Raw genomic sequence first — 12,735 nt, forward strand, 5'->3', positions numbered from 1 at the left:
GGTATCTCACTGTGGTTTTGATTTGTATTTCCCTGATACCAAGAGATGTTGAGCAATTTTTCATGTGTCTGTTGGCCATCTGGATATCTTCTTTGCAGAAATGTCTGTTCATGTCCTCTGCCCATTTCTTGATTAGATTATTTGTTCTTTGTGTGTTGAGTTTGGTAAGTTCTTTATAGATTTCAATACTAGCCCCTGATCCGATATGTCATTTGTGAATATCTTCTCCCATTCTGTTGGTTGCCTTTTGGTTTCTGTTGGCTATTTCCTTTGCTGTGCAAAAGCTTTTGATCTTGATGAAGCCCCAATAGTTCATTTTTGCCCTTGCTTCCCTTGCCTTTGGTGATGTTTCTAGGAAGAAGTTCCTGTGGCTGAGGTCGAAGAGGTTGCTGCCTGTATTCTCCTCAAGGATTTTGATGGATTCCTGTCTCACATTGAGGTCTTTCATCCATTTTGAGTCTATTTTCGTGTGTGGTGTAAGGAAATGGCCCAGTTTCATTCTTATGCATGTGGTTGTCCAATTTTTCCAACACGATCTGTAGAAGAGACTGTCTTTTTTCCATTGGACGTTCTTTCCTGCTTTGTCAAAGATTAGTAGACCATAGAGAGTTGAGGGTCCATTTGTGGGTTCTCTATTCTGCTCCATTGATCTATGTGTCTGTTTTTGTGCCAGTACCATACTGTCTTGATTATTACAGCTTTGTAATAGAGCCTAAAGTCCAGAATTGTGATGCACCCAGCATTGGTTTCCTTTTTAAACATTCCTCTGGCCATTTGGGGTCTCTTCTGGTTCCATATAAATTTTAGGATTATTTATTCCATTTCTTTGAAAAAAGTTGATGGTATTTTTATAGGGATTGCATTAAATGTGTAGTTTACTCTAGGTAACATAGACATTTTAACAATATTTGTTCTTCTAATTCTCGAACACGGAATGTTTTTCCATTTCTTTGTATCTTCCTCAATTTCTTTCATGAGTGCTTTATAGTTTTCTGAGTCCAGATCCTTTGCCTCTTTGGTTAGGTTTATTCCTAGGTATATTATGGTTTTGGGTGCAATTGTTATGGGATCAACTCCTTAATTTCTCTTTCTTCTGTCTTATTGTTGGTGTATAGAAATGCGACTGATTTCTGTGCATTGATTTTATATCCTGCTACTTTGATGAATTCCTGTATGAGTTCTAGTAGTTTTAGGGTAGAGTCTTCTGGGCTTTCCATGTAAAGTATCATATCATCTTCAAAGAGTGAGAGTTTGGCCTCTTTGCTGATTTGGATGCCTTTTATTTCTTTTTGTTGTCTGATTGATGAGGCTAGGACTTCTACTATGTTGAGCAGCTGTGGTTATAGTGGACAACCTGTTGTCTTCCTGACCTAGGGGAAAAGCTCTCAGTTTTTCCCCATTGAGAATGTTATTTGCTGTGGGTTTTTCATAGATGGCTTTTATGATATTGAGGTATGTACTCTCTATCCCCACACTGTGAAGAGTTTTGATCAAGAAAGGATGCTGTACTTCATCAAATGCTTTTTCTGCATCTATTGAGAGGGTCATATGGTTCTTGTCCTTTCTTTTATTAATGTAGTGTATCATGTTGATTGATTTGTGGATATTGAACCAACCTTGCAGCCCAGGAATAAACCCCACTTCGTCGTGACAAATAATGCTTTTGATGTACTGTTGGATCCTATTGGTTATTATTTTGGTGAGAATTTTCACATTCATGTTCATCAGAGATATTGGTCTGCAATTCTCCTTTTGGGTGGGGTCTTTGTCTGGTTTTGGGATCAAGCAATGCTGGCCTCATAAGAAGAGTTTGGAAGTTTTCCTTCCATTTCTATATTTTGTAACAATTTCAGAAGAATAGGTATTAATTTTCTTTAAGTGTTTGGTAGAATTCCCTGGGGAAGCCATCTGGCGCTGGGCTCTTGTTTGTTGGGAGATTTTTTATTACTGCTTCAATTTCCTTGCTGGTTATGGATCTGTTCAGGTTTTCTGTTTCTTCCTGGTTTGGTTTTGGTAGTTTACATGTCTCTAGGAATGCATCCATTTCTTCCAAATTGTCAAATTTGTTGGCATATAGTTGCTCTTAATATGTTCTTATAATTGTTTGTATTCCTTTGGTGTTGGTTGTGATCTCCCCTCTTTCATTCATGATTTTATTAATTTGGGTTTTTTCTCTTTTCTTTTTGATAAGTCTGGGCCAGGGGTTTATCAATCTTATTAATTCTTTCAAAGAACTAGCTCCTAGTTTCATTGATCTGTTCTACTGTTCTTTTGGTTTGTATTTCATTGATTTCTTCTCTGATCTTTGTTATATGTCTTCTCCTGCTGGGTTTAGGCTTTCTTTGCTGTTCTTTCTCCAGCTCCTTTAGGTGTAGGGCTAGGTTGTATATTTGAGGCCTTTCTTGTTTTTGAGAAAGGCTTGTAATGCTATCTAGGTCCTCTTAGCACTACCTTTGCTGCATCCCAAAGATTTTGAACTGTTGTATTTTCATTTTCATTTGTTTCCATGAATTTTTAAAATTCTTCTTTAATTTCCTGAATGAATTTCATTCATTCTTTATTAGGATGCTATTTAGCCTCCATGGATTTGAGTTCTTTCCAACTTTCCTCTTGTGGTTGAGTTCTAGTTTCAAAGAATTGTGGTCTGAAAATATGCAGGGACCCAGGATGTGATCTATTCTGGAGAATGTTCCATGTGCACTAGAGAAAAATGTGTATTCTGTGCTTTGGGATGGAATGTTCTGAATATATTTGTAAAGTCCATGAGGTCCAGTGTGTCCTTATTTCCTTGTTGATCTTTTGCTTAGATAATCTGTCCGTTTCAGTGAGGAGTGTTAACGTCCCCTACTATTATTGCATTACTGTTGATGTGTTTCTTAGATTTTGTTATTAATTGGCTTATATAATTGGCTGTTCCCATGTTAGGAGCATAAATATTTATAATTGTTAGATCTTGTTGGTTAGACCCTTCAGTTATAATATAATGTCCTTCCTCATCTCTTATTACAGTCTTTGATTTAAAGTCTCATTTGTCTGATAAAAGGATTACTGCCCCACCTTTCTTTTGATGCTCTTAGCATGAAAAATGGTTTTCCACCCCCTTGCTTTAAGTCTGGAAGTGTCTTTGGATCTAAAATGAGTCTCTTGCAGATAGCAAAAAAAGCAAATGGGTCTTGCTTTTTTATCCAATCTGATACCCTGTGTCTTTTGATTGGAGCATTTAGCCTATTAATATTCAAGGTAACTATTGAAAGATATGATCTTTTTGGAAACATTTTCATTCGTAAATTATACATTGTTTTTTAAGTAATTTTTTTTTAATTTAAGTAATTTCTACACCCCATGTAGGACTTGGACCCATGACCCCAGGATCAAGAGTCACATGTTCCTCCGACTGAGCCAGCCAAACATCTCTCATTTGTAAATTATACATTTTTCTTTTTTCCTTTCTTTCTTTCTTTCTTTTTTTTTTTTTTTTTTTTTTTTGAGAGAGAGAGAGAGCACCTATGAGTGGTAAGAGGAGGCACAAAGGGAAAGGGAGAGAGAAAATCCTAAGCAGACTCCACATCTAGCAGAAAGCCTCATACAGGGCTCAGTCTCACAACTCTGAGATCATGATCTGAGCCAAAATTAAGAGTCAGACACTTAATTGGCTGAGCCACCCAAGTGTCCCCCACCTCACACTTTAGAAGGCATGACCTGTCAGAGAGTTGCTTGTTAGCCCTCTTTGTAGCAGGGCCTGGACATGTGACCAGAGTGCTCCCAAGCTAGCCTACTCACCAGCTGTACTTTGAATTAGGAGCTGGTAAGGCAGAGAAGCAGCAGACACAGGGCCTCGTCCATGGCAGTGGCACATCTGCAGCATTGCTTGTCTGGCAGCAAGGCTGGAGGCAGGGTCAATTGCTGGCTTTGAGGGCTCAGAGGTGGCTGCAGCTGCGGCCTTCTTGGACTAGTTCTGGGGCATGATGAAGACATTGTTTTTGACTGCATACTCTCTGAACCTGCTTATCTAGTCTTCTTGTCAAGACTGTCAACTACTGAGTAGCCTTTCAGTGCATTTATTTTCTGCTTAAGTTTTCCAGGCTTTGTTTCTGCTGCTGCTTGCAATTAAGAACCTGATGCTGGAAAGGAAAAAATACAAGGATGTAGGAGCACCTTGCCTTGACGGTACAGAGGGAGGAGAGATGCCCCAGTAAGGGAGGAAATCCTAACCCTGAAATGCATCTTGATACCTTGCTATGATGTTTCTGATATCAAACATATACCTTCTTGTTAATTTTCAAACTTCACCTCTCAGGGACTTTGTCAACTTATTCATGCATCACCCTTTTATGGAGAGCCTACTATATGCCAGGTACTATTTTCAGCACTGGTTGTCAACAGTGAACAAAACTCAAGCAATAGTTTCCACAGTGACACTTGTTAGAATGAAGGAAGCAAATGGGATAGCACTTCTGCATGCCCAGCAATAACCTGGGTCCTTCCACTGCATCATGCCGTGATTTATAGGAACATAGCAGTCTGTGGCAGCAGTAGCAATGAATGGGCAGGATTGACTCCTGCCTTAATAGAACTTGAATATATATCTTATAGAAGATATTTCTTATGGTTTCTATAGAACTTTTTCCCCTGAGAAGGAAAAAATAATGCAATATTCTTTCCCCACTATTCTCATATTGCGCCCCCCGTTCACTTTTCCAGATGTTTCTACATTACTATTAAAAGAGAAGGCATAATACACAGGAAGGCTGGAAGATATATTGACTATTTAAAAAATGTATTTAGGAGCAGTTCATCTCTTAATTTATCTAAAGTCTTTTCCTCTTTTCACACAAGCAAAATGTAATTCACACAAAATATAAGCATAATAAAGAAACCAAATATTTTGGATTTATTTTGCATCACATAATGTGTACTTGTATTTTTAAAAAGAGTTTATTTATTTGAGAGAGAGAGAGGGTGTGCATGTGCACAAGTAGGGGGTGGTTGTGGGAACAGGGGGAGAGAGAGAGAGAAGCAGACTCCATGCTGAGCAGGGAGTCTAACGTGGGCTCGATCCCAGGACTCTGGGATTGTGAACTGAACTGAAAGCAGACGCTTAACTGATTGAGCCACCCAGGCTCCCCTCTACTTATATATTTTTTTTTAAAAAGAAAATTGCTTACTTGGCAAATTTTTAAACTTTGCAAAAGCATGTTGTTTACATCTTGTTATGTCTAAGTTGTGCAAAATAAATGAAGAAACTAGCTTTCCAAGATTTTCAGAAGGTAGAACTAACTGCATGAAGTAGTAGCATAGTTAAATAGGAAAGGTACTACTTAAATTTGTATATATCTAATTGTGCAATAAAGCAACAATATGACTTGGAATGCAGCCTTTTGTTACATAAAATAGATTAGATAACTTAGAACTGGTCTGACTGCATTCTCTGAGGCATGGGATATTTTCGCGAAGAATTTTTGTCATTTTAATCCCATTTTAGACTGCTATTATCCATACATAGTAAATAGTGTGGAATTTTGAAATAGGCTTCTTTTTATCATTTAATCTAAACAGGAATTAAGTCAGGATGAAAAACCAATCTTTATGGTCTTTGCAGGTAATTCTCTTCCTTCAGATTCTAGATACTGTTTTTCTTCCCCAAACCAGTCATATGAAATTTCCTAAATGTGTTTCTACTGGAGAAGGTGAAGATTAAGATCACTAAGATTTCCATGGAACATGAATGTTTTTATTTAAACCCTGTGTGTTGGCCAGTTCTGTGATGTGTAATTATATTCTGCCTCTCTTGAGTAAACCCATTTTACCTCTATATTCTATTTTTTTCCCCTGAGAGTTTAAACTCCAGGGAAAGGTCAGAGTTCAGTGCAAAGATAGCTTGCACCACGGTCATAGATGATGTTTTATTGGCAGAATTTATGGAAAAATTTTATAAGTAAAACTAGGAAATAGGTTGCCTCTGGGGAGGAAAACTGGGGGCCAGAGGTGGGAGGAAGACTTTTTACTGTATATACTTTTTATATCTTTTGTCATCTATGTGAATGTACTACCTATTAAAAAATAAATCAAGGTTAGAATTTTAAATTAAGGGAAAGAAAGCCAGTGCTGAGTTAAATAATAGTATACTATTCATACTCTTTACACACATTATGTACATCCTTGAATAGCTGTGGCTCAATCCCATCCCTCCAGCTGCTCAAATATCAGTAATAAACTTGTGCCACTATCTCTACGTAAGCAAGCAACAAAGTCTCAAATATCATTATTGGCACTGGAAAATTCCAGGATATTTTAAACGGTTTATCCTATACAGTACCAAAAACATGACATAAAAATATATTTAAATACATAAGGAAAGACATTTAAGAAATGAGATTAAAAAAAAAGAAATGAGATGGAATTTAGTCTGCCTAAAGGAGTATTATACTATAATTTTCTTAGTCTCAGAAGGAGAAAAGAAGAAATCAGAGTTGTCTTTATTTATCTTTTTGATAATTAAACATTCTTCAAGAATACAACAATAATACATGAATAAATGCTCATAAAACATTACAAACTCATGTACAAATATGTTATTTTTATTTACTTAAATGGAATCATACAATGCTAATTTTTCTGTGTCCTGTTTTTACTAGTTAGTAATAACTATTTTAGATTTTTGAAACATAGACTTCTCACTTAGTCAATCAATGAAATATATTAAAAAACAAAAAAAAAGTTAGCTTTGGCTATCATAAAAAATTTTTTAATGCTAAAATGAGAAAATTAGTGCCCCTTTTAACAGAGAATGTGTACTTAGTTACTTGGTTCCTTGAGTCCCATGTTTTCATATAGAATAAAGAACTAGTATTGAATAACATTTCTTCCCTAGAAATCAATGCTTAAACTCTTTAGGTCACCTGTCTCCTTAAGAAATTATCAGAAATTAAAAAAAAAAAAAAAGAAAAAGAAATTTTCAGAAATTAAGGATCCTCCACCCAGAAAATCTCTAGACACATAATTTTGCATATTTTATAATTTTAGGGTTTCGTAAAGTTCTTAAAACCCACCCAGGGATCCCCAATTTAACGCCACTAATTAAGGACACTATAAATGGAAAAGGCTGTCTCCAGGTTGTAGGTATGTACATCTAATTCATGAATGACTACTCTGGTTGAATTTAGATGTAGAAATTGCCCTTTCATTCTTATTGTTGCTGAGAATTTCTTACCTCTCCTCACTCCCCTGCCCTTATACCATTGGGGATCCAAGGAAGTGACTGAATTTTCTTTCAACATCAATATTTCAGATCCACCCCTGCCGTCATTCCAGTATTGGTTCGTGAGATGTTCTGGGATGACAGTTTGGGGCAGCAACAGGGGACAGAGGAAGGAAGGGAGATAAAGAGTTAACAAGGGAAACTCCCTCTAGTCTCTACACCTTACTTCCCGGTACATCAGAAATTGTGCATAAGACCAGTTAGACAAATGGAAGAGAGGAGAAAGCAAGAAGAGAAAACTTCTTCCTAAGTTATGAAGTGCCTTTTTTGAATTATCCACAACTTTATTCAAAATGAGGTAGATATCTAGAACAATTGTTGTTCTGATCATCATACCTTAACAAAGCATTTGAGAGTTGAACCAAAAGATATTCCAACATCAGCAAGACTCCAGCTGTCCTTTAGGGCTGCTCCAGCATATATTAGCTCCAGATACCACCTTCCTTGTTCATCTTCAGAGAGAGGAATGTGGAAATAATCCTTAAAAATCAATAGCATATTATGAAAACAGTATATCTCGATGTTACTAGATCTCCAGTAATATAATCTCTCTTCTTTTACATTTTTTTTTCCAGTGAGCATTATAAAAGTGTTTTGGACAGATGAAGAAGTATGAGGCAGGGGTTCTTAACTTGGAGCCTATAGACCTCTCCAGAAGGTTATGAACAGGGTTTAGATGGGGAAAAACTATGTTTTCTTTTTATTAACTCTAAATGAAACTGAGATCTTCTTTCAATTATGTATGTAGGCAACAAACTAAAGAAGCAGTAGTTGGCTGTACCTATGACTTTGTCACCAATAGAAATCACAGATTATTTTTATATCATTATAGTTGTTGCAAAAATCTCAAAATATACTGATCACTACTTTGAAATTGCAAGTTATTAGATGCATTGCTAAAATTTGATAAGGTGTGTAAATAAAGAAGCCCACCTGTACTATATCACAAATTTGTTTTTTAATGTTTGAAAATTATTTTCCAATATAGTTGGTTTTCTTTTCTTTGTATGTATTTTATTGTATGCATTTGAAGACATTCTGTGGAGTCTATAGGTTTCACCAGACTGCCAAAGGATTCAAGACATAGAAAGATTAAGAGCCTCTGTGTTAGAAGATGTAGGTTTCAGTAATCACAGTAATCTCTATTAACTAATGTAACTGTGATTCAATAAATGCACCTTACTAGATGGGAATGATCATCTCCAAGTTAAATACCATCTGATAGTCAAGACCTAAATATTTGTCTTAATTTCCTGTATTATTTCCTTATGAGAAAGCTACTGAATCCAAATTATTTCTTATTCCAGTTCTGTATTTGTAGGTGAGCTGGTCAACCAGCTTCAGTCTCTGAGCTTCAGTCTCCCTGGATGCAAAATGAGGCTGTAGTTCAGGGTTGTTTGAAGTCCTCTCCACCTCGAAAATCCTTTGTTATCTTTACAGTTGTTCACTCACCAAATGTACCATCCAACAACCGGCATGCTCTACTTAGCTAGTTTAGAGTTAATGTCCTGTTTTTGTCCTTTTATGAAGAACAAAAGGACAGTGCACAACCCACACACTTCATAAGGAGAAGTCAAATTTTTTTTTTTCCTGAGAATTTACTGACTCAGTTTGCTTCCTGTCTAACACCTCCATGGTTACTATCTTCTTATCAAACTGTTGTGTAAGCAAATAATGACATTTTCAAATAGTGTTTCCCCTTTGCTGAAAATGTATTTATTTATTTATTTATTTAAAGATTTTATTTATTTATTTGACAGACAGAGATCACAAGTAGGCAGAGAGGCAGGCAGAGAGAGAGGAGGAAGCAGGCTCCCTGCTGAGCAGAGAGCCCGATGCAGGGCTCGATCCCAGGACCCTGGTATCATGACCTGAGCCGAAGGCAGAGGCTTTAACCCACTGAGCCACCCAGGCGCCCCTGAAAATGTATTTAATAGTATCTCTACCCCATATATAGTTTAAAGCCACGGCGTAGTTAAAATCAGTAGACATCTTAGTGGCTTGGGGACAAGGTACATACCTTTATCATCAGCTTGACAGCTTCCACAGTTTCATCTGTTGCAACATCAAATGGTTCAAAAGATCCCTCAAAGGCTATGAAAATTCTCATTCTCTCAAGAAACAAAACAAAGCAAGCAAGCAAACAAACAAAAAACCCCAATCCTACAACTTTTCTCAAAGAATTGGGTAGCTGGAAAAATTCTATTTTGCAATTATGGACAAAGATGATGGCCAGAGGCAGCTGTTTCCTTCTAGCTTGAAAGTTGAGCTGAGAGAATGTGAAGAGACAAGTCCTGCTATCTGAGTACTGGGCAACACAGACAGCAGCTGTATTGGCGGAAATGTTTTCCTCGCCAATGGCAGGCAACAGCCCCTTGTTCCTATAGTACAAAAGTACAGAAGCTAGCAAACTTGACAATGGTTGGGGCAAGTGTGAACAAGCACCAAACAAGTATTGCAGAAAGGCCACACATAAATTATACTTTTGTGATGTGACCATCATCCAGGGTCTCTTGAATCTCTATTCACTCAGTGCAGCTGACTAAAGGACCCTTCAAAATAGAGATGTTATTGGAATGTACTGGCACACAGTGAAGCAAAACTGATTTGATTTTAGTGAATGTGGTAATCCTGAAAGTTCTCCATAAATAACTCTGAGCTGAAGCATTCTGGTTTCCATAACAACTTTGTGTACTTGTTCCCTGGCGGTATTTCTAATCCTGCCACGGGGTACAGAACAATGCCCACTCGCACCAGGGAGATGAATGCGTAGGCAAATGTCTGTGGTTTTCCCTTATCCTCTCTGTGTAATAGACCTGCCCAATAACAACATGTAGTTGGTATGTCTTCTAGTACTTGCCTTTATGTTATTTATAACAATTTACCATTGTTATCTTCTTCAGCTTCCCTTAGCATTGGTGGAAAATATTTCAAACTCCACTCAATAAATGAGCAAAGGTATTAAGCACAATTACTCCAGTTTATAGAGTAAGCATTGTACTGAAACTTAACTCTAAGACTCTCCAGGTATGATACACTTGGTTTAGTGCTGTTAGGTCAGATTATTTGCTTGCATATGTAAATCTCGTCTTCTTCCTCAAATTCTCTTCCTGATCCATGACAGAATCCTCATTTTGCATTTCTTTTTATTCTTAACAACACTTAGCACAATGTGAGTCATGTGATAGGTGCTTGGTATATGTTAACCTCTTGGTTGATTCTGTTCCGATTTCCAACTTGTGTTCCAACCACGAGAAATGTGAAAAAATGGAAGACATATAAAGGGCAAAGGATTTCATGGCAGAGCTAACTCTCTTTTCATCATATTTTTCAGGTGTTGCAACATCATGTTATCGCCTTTTGTTGTTGACATTTTGATAGGAAGTTTATTAACATAGGGTATAGGTGTTCTGTTTTGGTGTTTTGGTGTTTCCCCACAAGCTGCTGTGGTGTTGCCTGGTGAAAGCTCATAGTTACAGCTCCTTCTCCAGGAATTGCCCTTGGATGATGGGAAATGTCTTGGCAAAAAAGCTGGGCATCCCCCTCAGTAACTTACAGCCAAGGGGCTGCAAAAGGCCTGCCTTCTCATCTGAAGGAGTGAAAACTCTGAAAAGGATTCTTGTAGATCAGGCCATGGCTGGACTTTATGTGAGACTACATGCTTTCTCACTTTTTCTTCTTCCCAGTTCTGCTGAACTCTCCCTGACTAGTTTTACTTGTGTACTCCCTCAGTAATTGATATGCATCCAATCCCTGTCTTAGGCTCTGTTTCCAGAGAAATCAGCCTACGGCAGAGGATCTTAAAGAAGCTCATATGCTTTAAGAAATCATAACCAACTGCTTTAAAGCTTCCAAAAATATGTGTTTATTTATACATGTGTATTTTGTACATTGTAGTAGGCTTGCCTTTATTGTAAATGCCCAGCTCAAAATTATGTCATTAAGGACTAGTTCCTTATCTCTGACCCCAGCAGTGATGTTTGTAATGTGACACTTTTCTCGTCATCACAATTATTTGGACCAGAATGGAACTGTCAGAATCCTTTCTTTTTGGACTGAAGGAAAATATGACTTTGTGGTTTAATCTGTAACATGCACTTAGCCACTGTGAGTGAATCATCTTCTACCTCCAATGTGACTGAGTGGCAGAGAAAGCTAAGAAGAAAGAATGAAACAGACATATGAAGAGGAGCACAGTACATAGACAGAGGGCACTCCCATGGTTTCTGTTGCCCATGAATTGTGAGACTCCTTCTCTCTATATAATACCTTGCCCCCATTTTGCTTAAACATGCTTTGGTTGGTTTCTGTTAGAGAGGATACTTGAGCAGCCAGGGGTCAAGGACAAGAAAAATACTTTTCACTGTATTTTCTTTTTCTTTTTTTTAAAATAGGCTTTATTTTTTAGAGAACTTTCAGATTTACAGCAAAATTAAGCAGAAAGTGCATAGAGTTCTATACTCTTATACCTCCTGCCCCCACACATTACAGCTTCCCCCATCAAAATCCCAAACTGAATGGTACATTCATTACAACTGATGAATCCACGCTGACACTTCATTGGCCCAAGTCCATACTTGATATTAGGGTACACTCTTGGTGTTGTACATTTTATGGGTTTTGACAAATTCATAATGACATGTATTCATCCACTGGTACAATATCAAATGAAATAGTTTCATTGCTCTAAAATCCTCTGTGCTCTGCCTCTTTATCCCTTTTCCTCCCCTAACCTCACACAACCACTGATCTTTTTACTGTCCATGGGTTTGTCTTTTCCAGACTGTCAAATGGTTGGAATCATACAGTTTGCATCCTTTTCAGATGTTTCTTTCACTCAGTAATGTGTATTTAACGTTCTTCCATGTCTTTTCATAACTTGATAGCTCATTTCTTTTTAGCATGGAATAATATTCCATTGTTGGATGTACCACAGTTTATTTATCTATTCACTTACTGAAGGATGTCTTGGTTGCTTCCAAGTTTTGGCAATTATGAATAAAGCTGCTATAAACATCCATGTGTAGGTTTTTGTGTGGATGTAAGCTTTCAGTTCATTTGGGTAAATACCCTGGAGTACAATTGCTGGATGGTATGGTAAGAGAATGTTTAGTTTTGTAAGAAACTGCCAAACTATCTTCTGGAGTGGCCGACCATTTTGCATTCCTACCAGCAATGAATTAGAGTTCCTATTGCTCCACATGCTAACCAGCATTTGTTGTTGTGTTTGTGTTACTTTTTTTTTCTTTTCAGATTATGAACTATGTGAAAGCATTAACTACTCAAAATATTAAATTAGATGAAATACAGTAAAATTAAAAAAAAAAAAAAGCCCAACTCAGTCCTTTAAGAAGTCTTCTTGATCTCCCCAGGGCAGTTTACCTCTCCCTCTATTCCCTCACTGCGTCATACGTTTTTAAACTATTGGATTTTTTATACTGCATTCCATTTATCATATCAGTGTCACCCTCTCCCAT

The 12,735-nt window shown here is 37.2% G+C and overlaps 2 protein-coding genes across 3 annotated transcripts in view; one reads left to right on the forward strand and one right to left on the reverse strand.

The window, feature by feature from the left end:
* Window positions 1–10,092, reverse strand: part of ANKUB1 (ankyrin repeat and ubiquitin domain containing 1) — a 32,883-nt gene extending 22,791 nt beyond the window's left edge. The window contains exons 1-2 of one of the 2 annotated variants that reach the window (XM_082682180.1): window positions 9,279–10,092; window positions 7,595–7,710 (exon numbers count right to left, since the gene is read on the reverse strand). Coding sequence is in view for 1 of the 2 variants with exons in the window: in XM_082682179.1 (XP_082538305.1) it covers window positions 7,595–7,738; window positions 9,279–9,761 (627 nt within the window). In the remaining variant the exon portion in view is untranslated. Of the gene's footprint in view, window positions 1–7,594; window positions 7,739–9,278 lie in introns of both variants that reach the window. The other variant, XM_082682179.1, reaches the window with a different exon arrangement.
* The window catches only part of RNF13 (ring finger protein 13), a 199,343-nt gene that overhangs the window by 29,564 nt on the left and 157,044 nt on the right, over window positions 1–12,735 (forward strand). The window lies entirely within an intron of this gene.

This window comes from Mustela nivalis, assembly GCF_964662115.1.
Source record: "Mustela nivalis genome assembly, chromosome: 1".
Lineage (NCBI taxonomy): Eukaryota > Metazoa > Chordata > Mammalia > Carnivora > Mustelidae > Mustela > Mustela nivalis.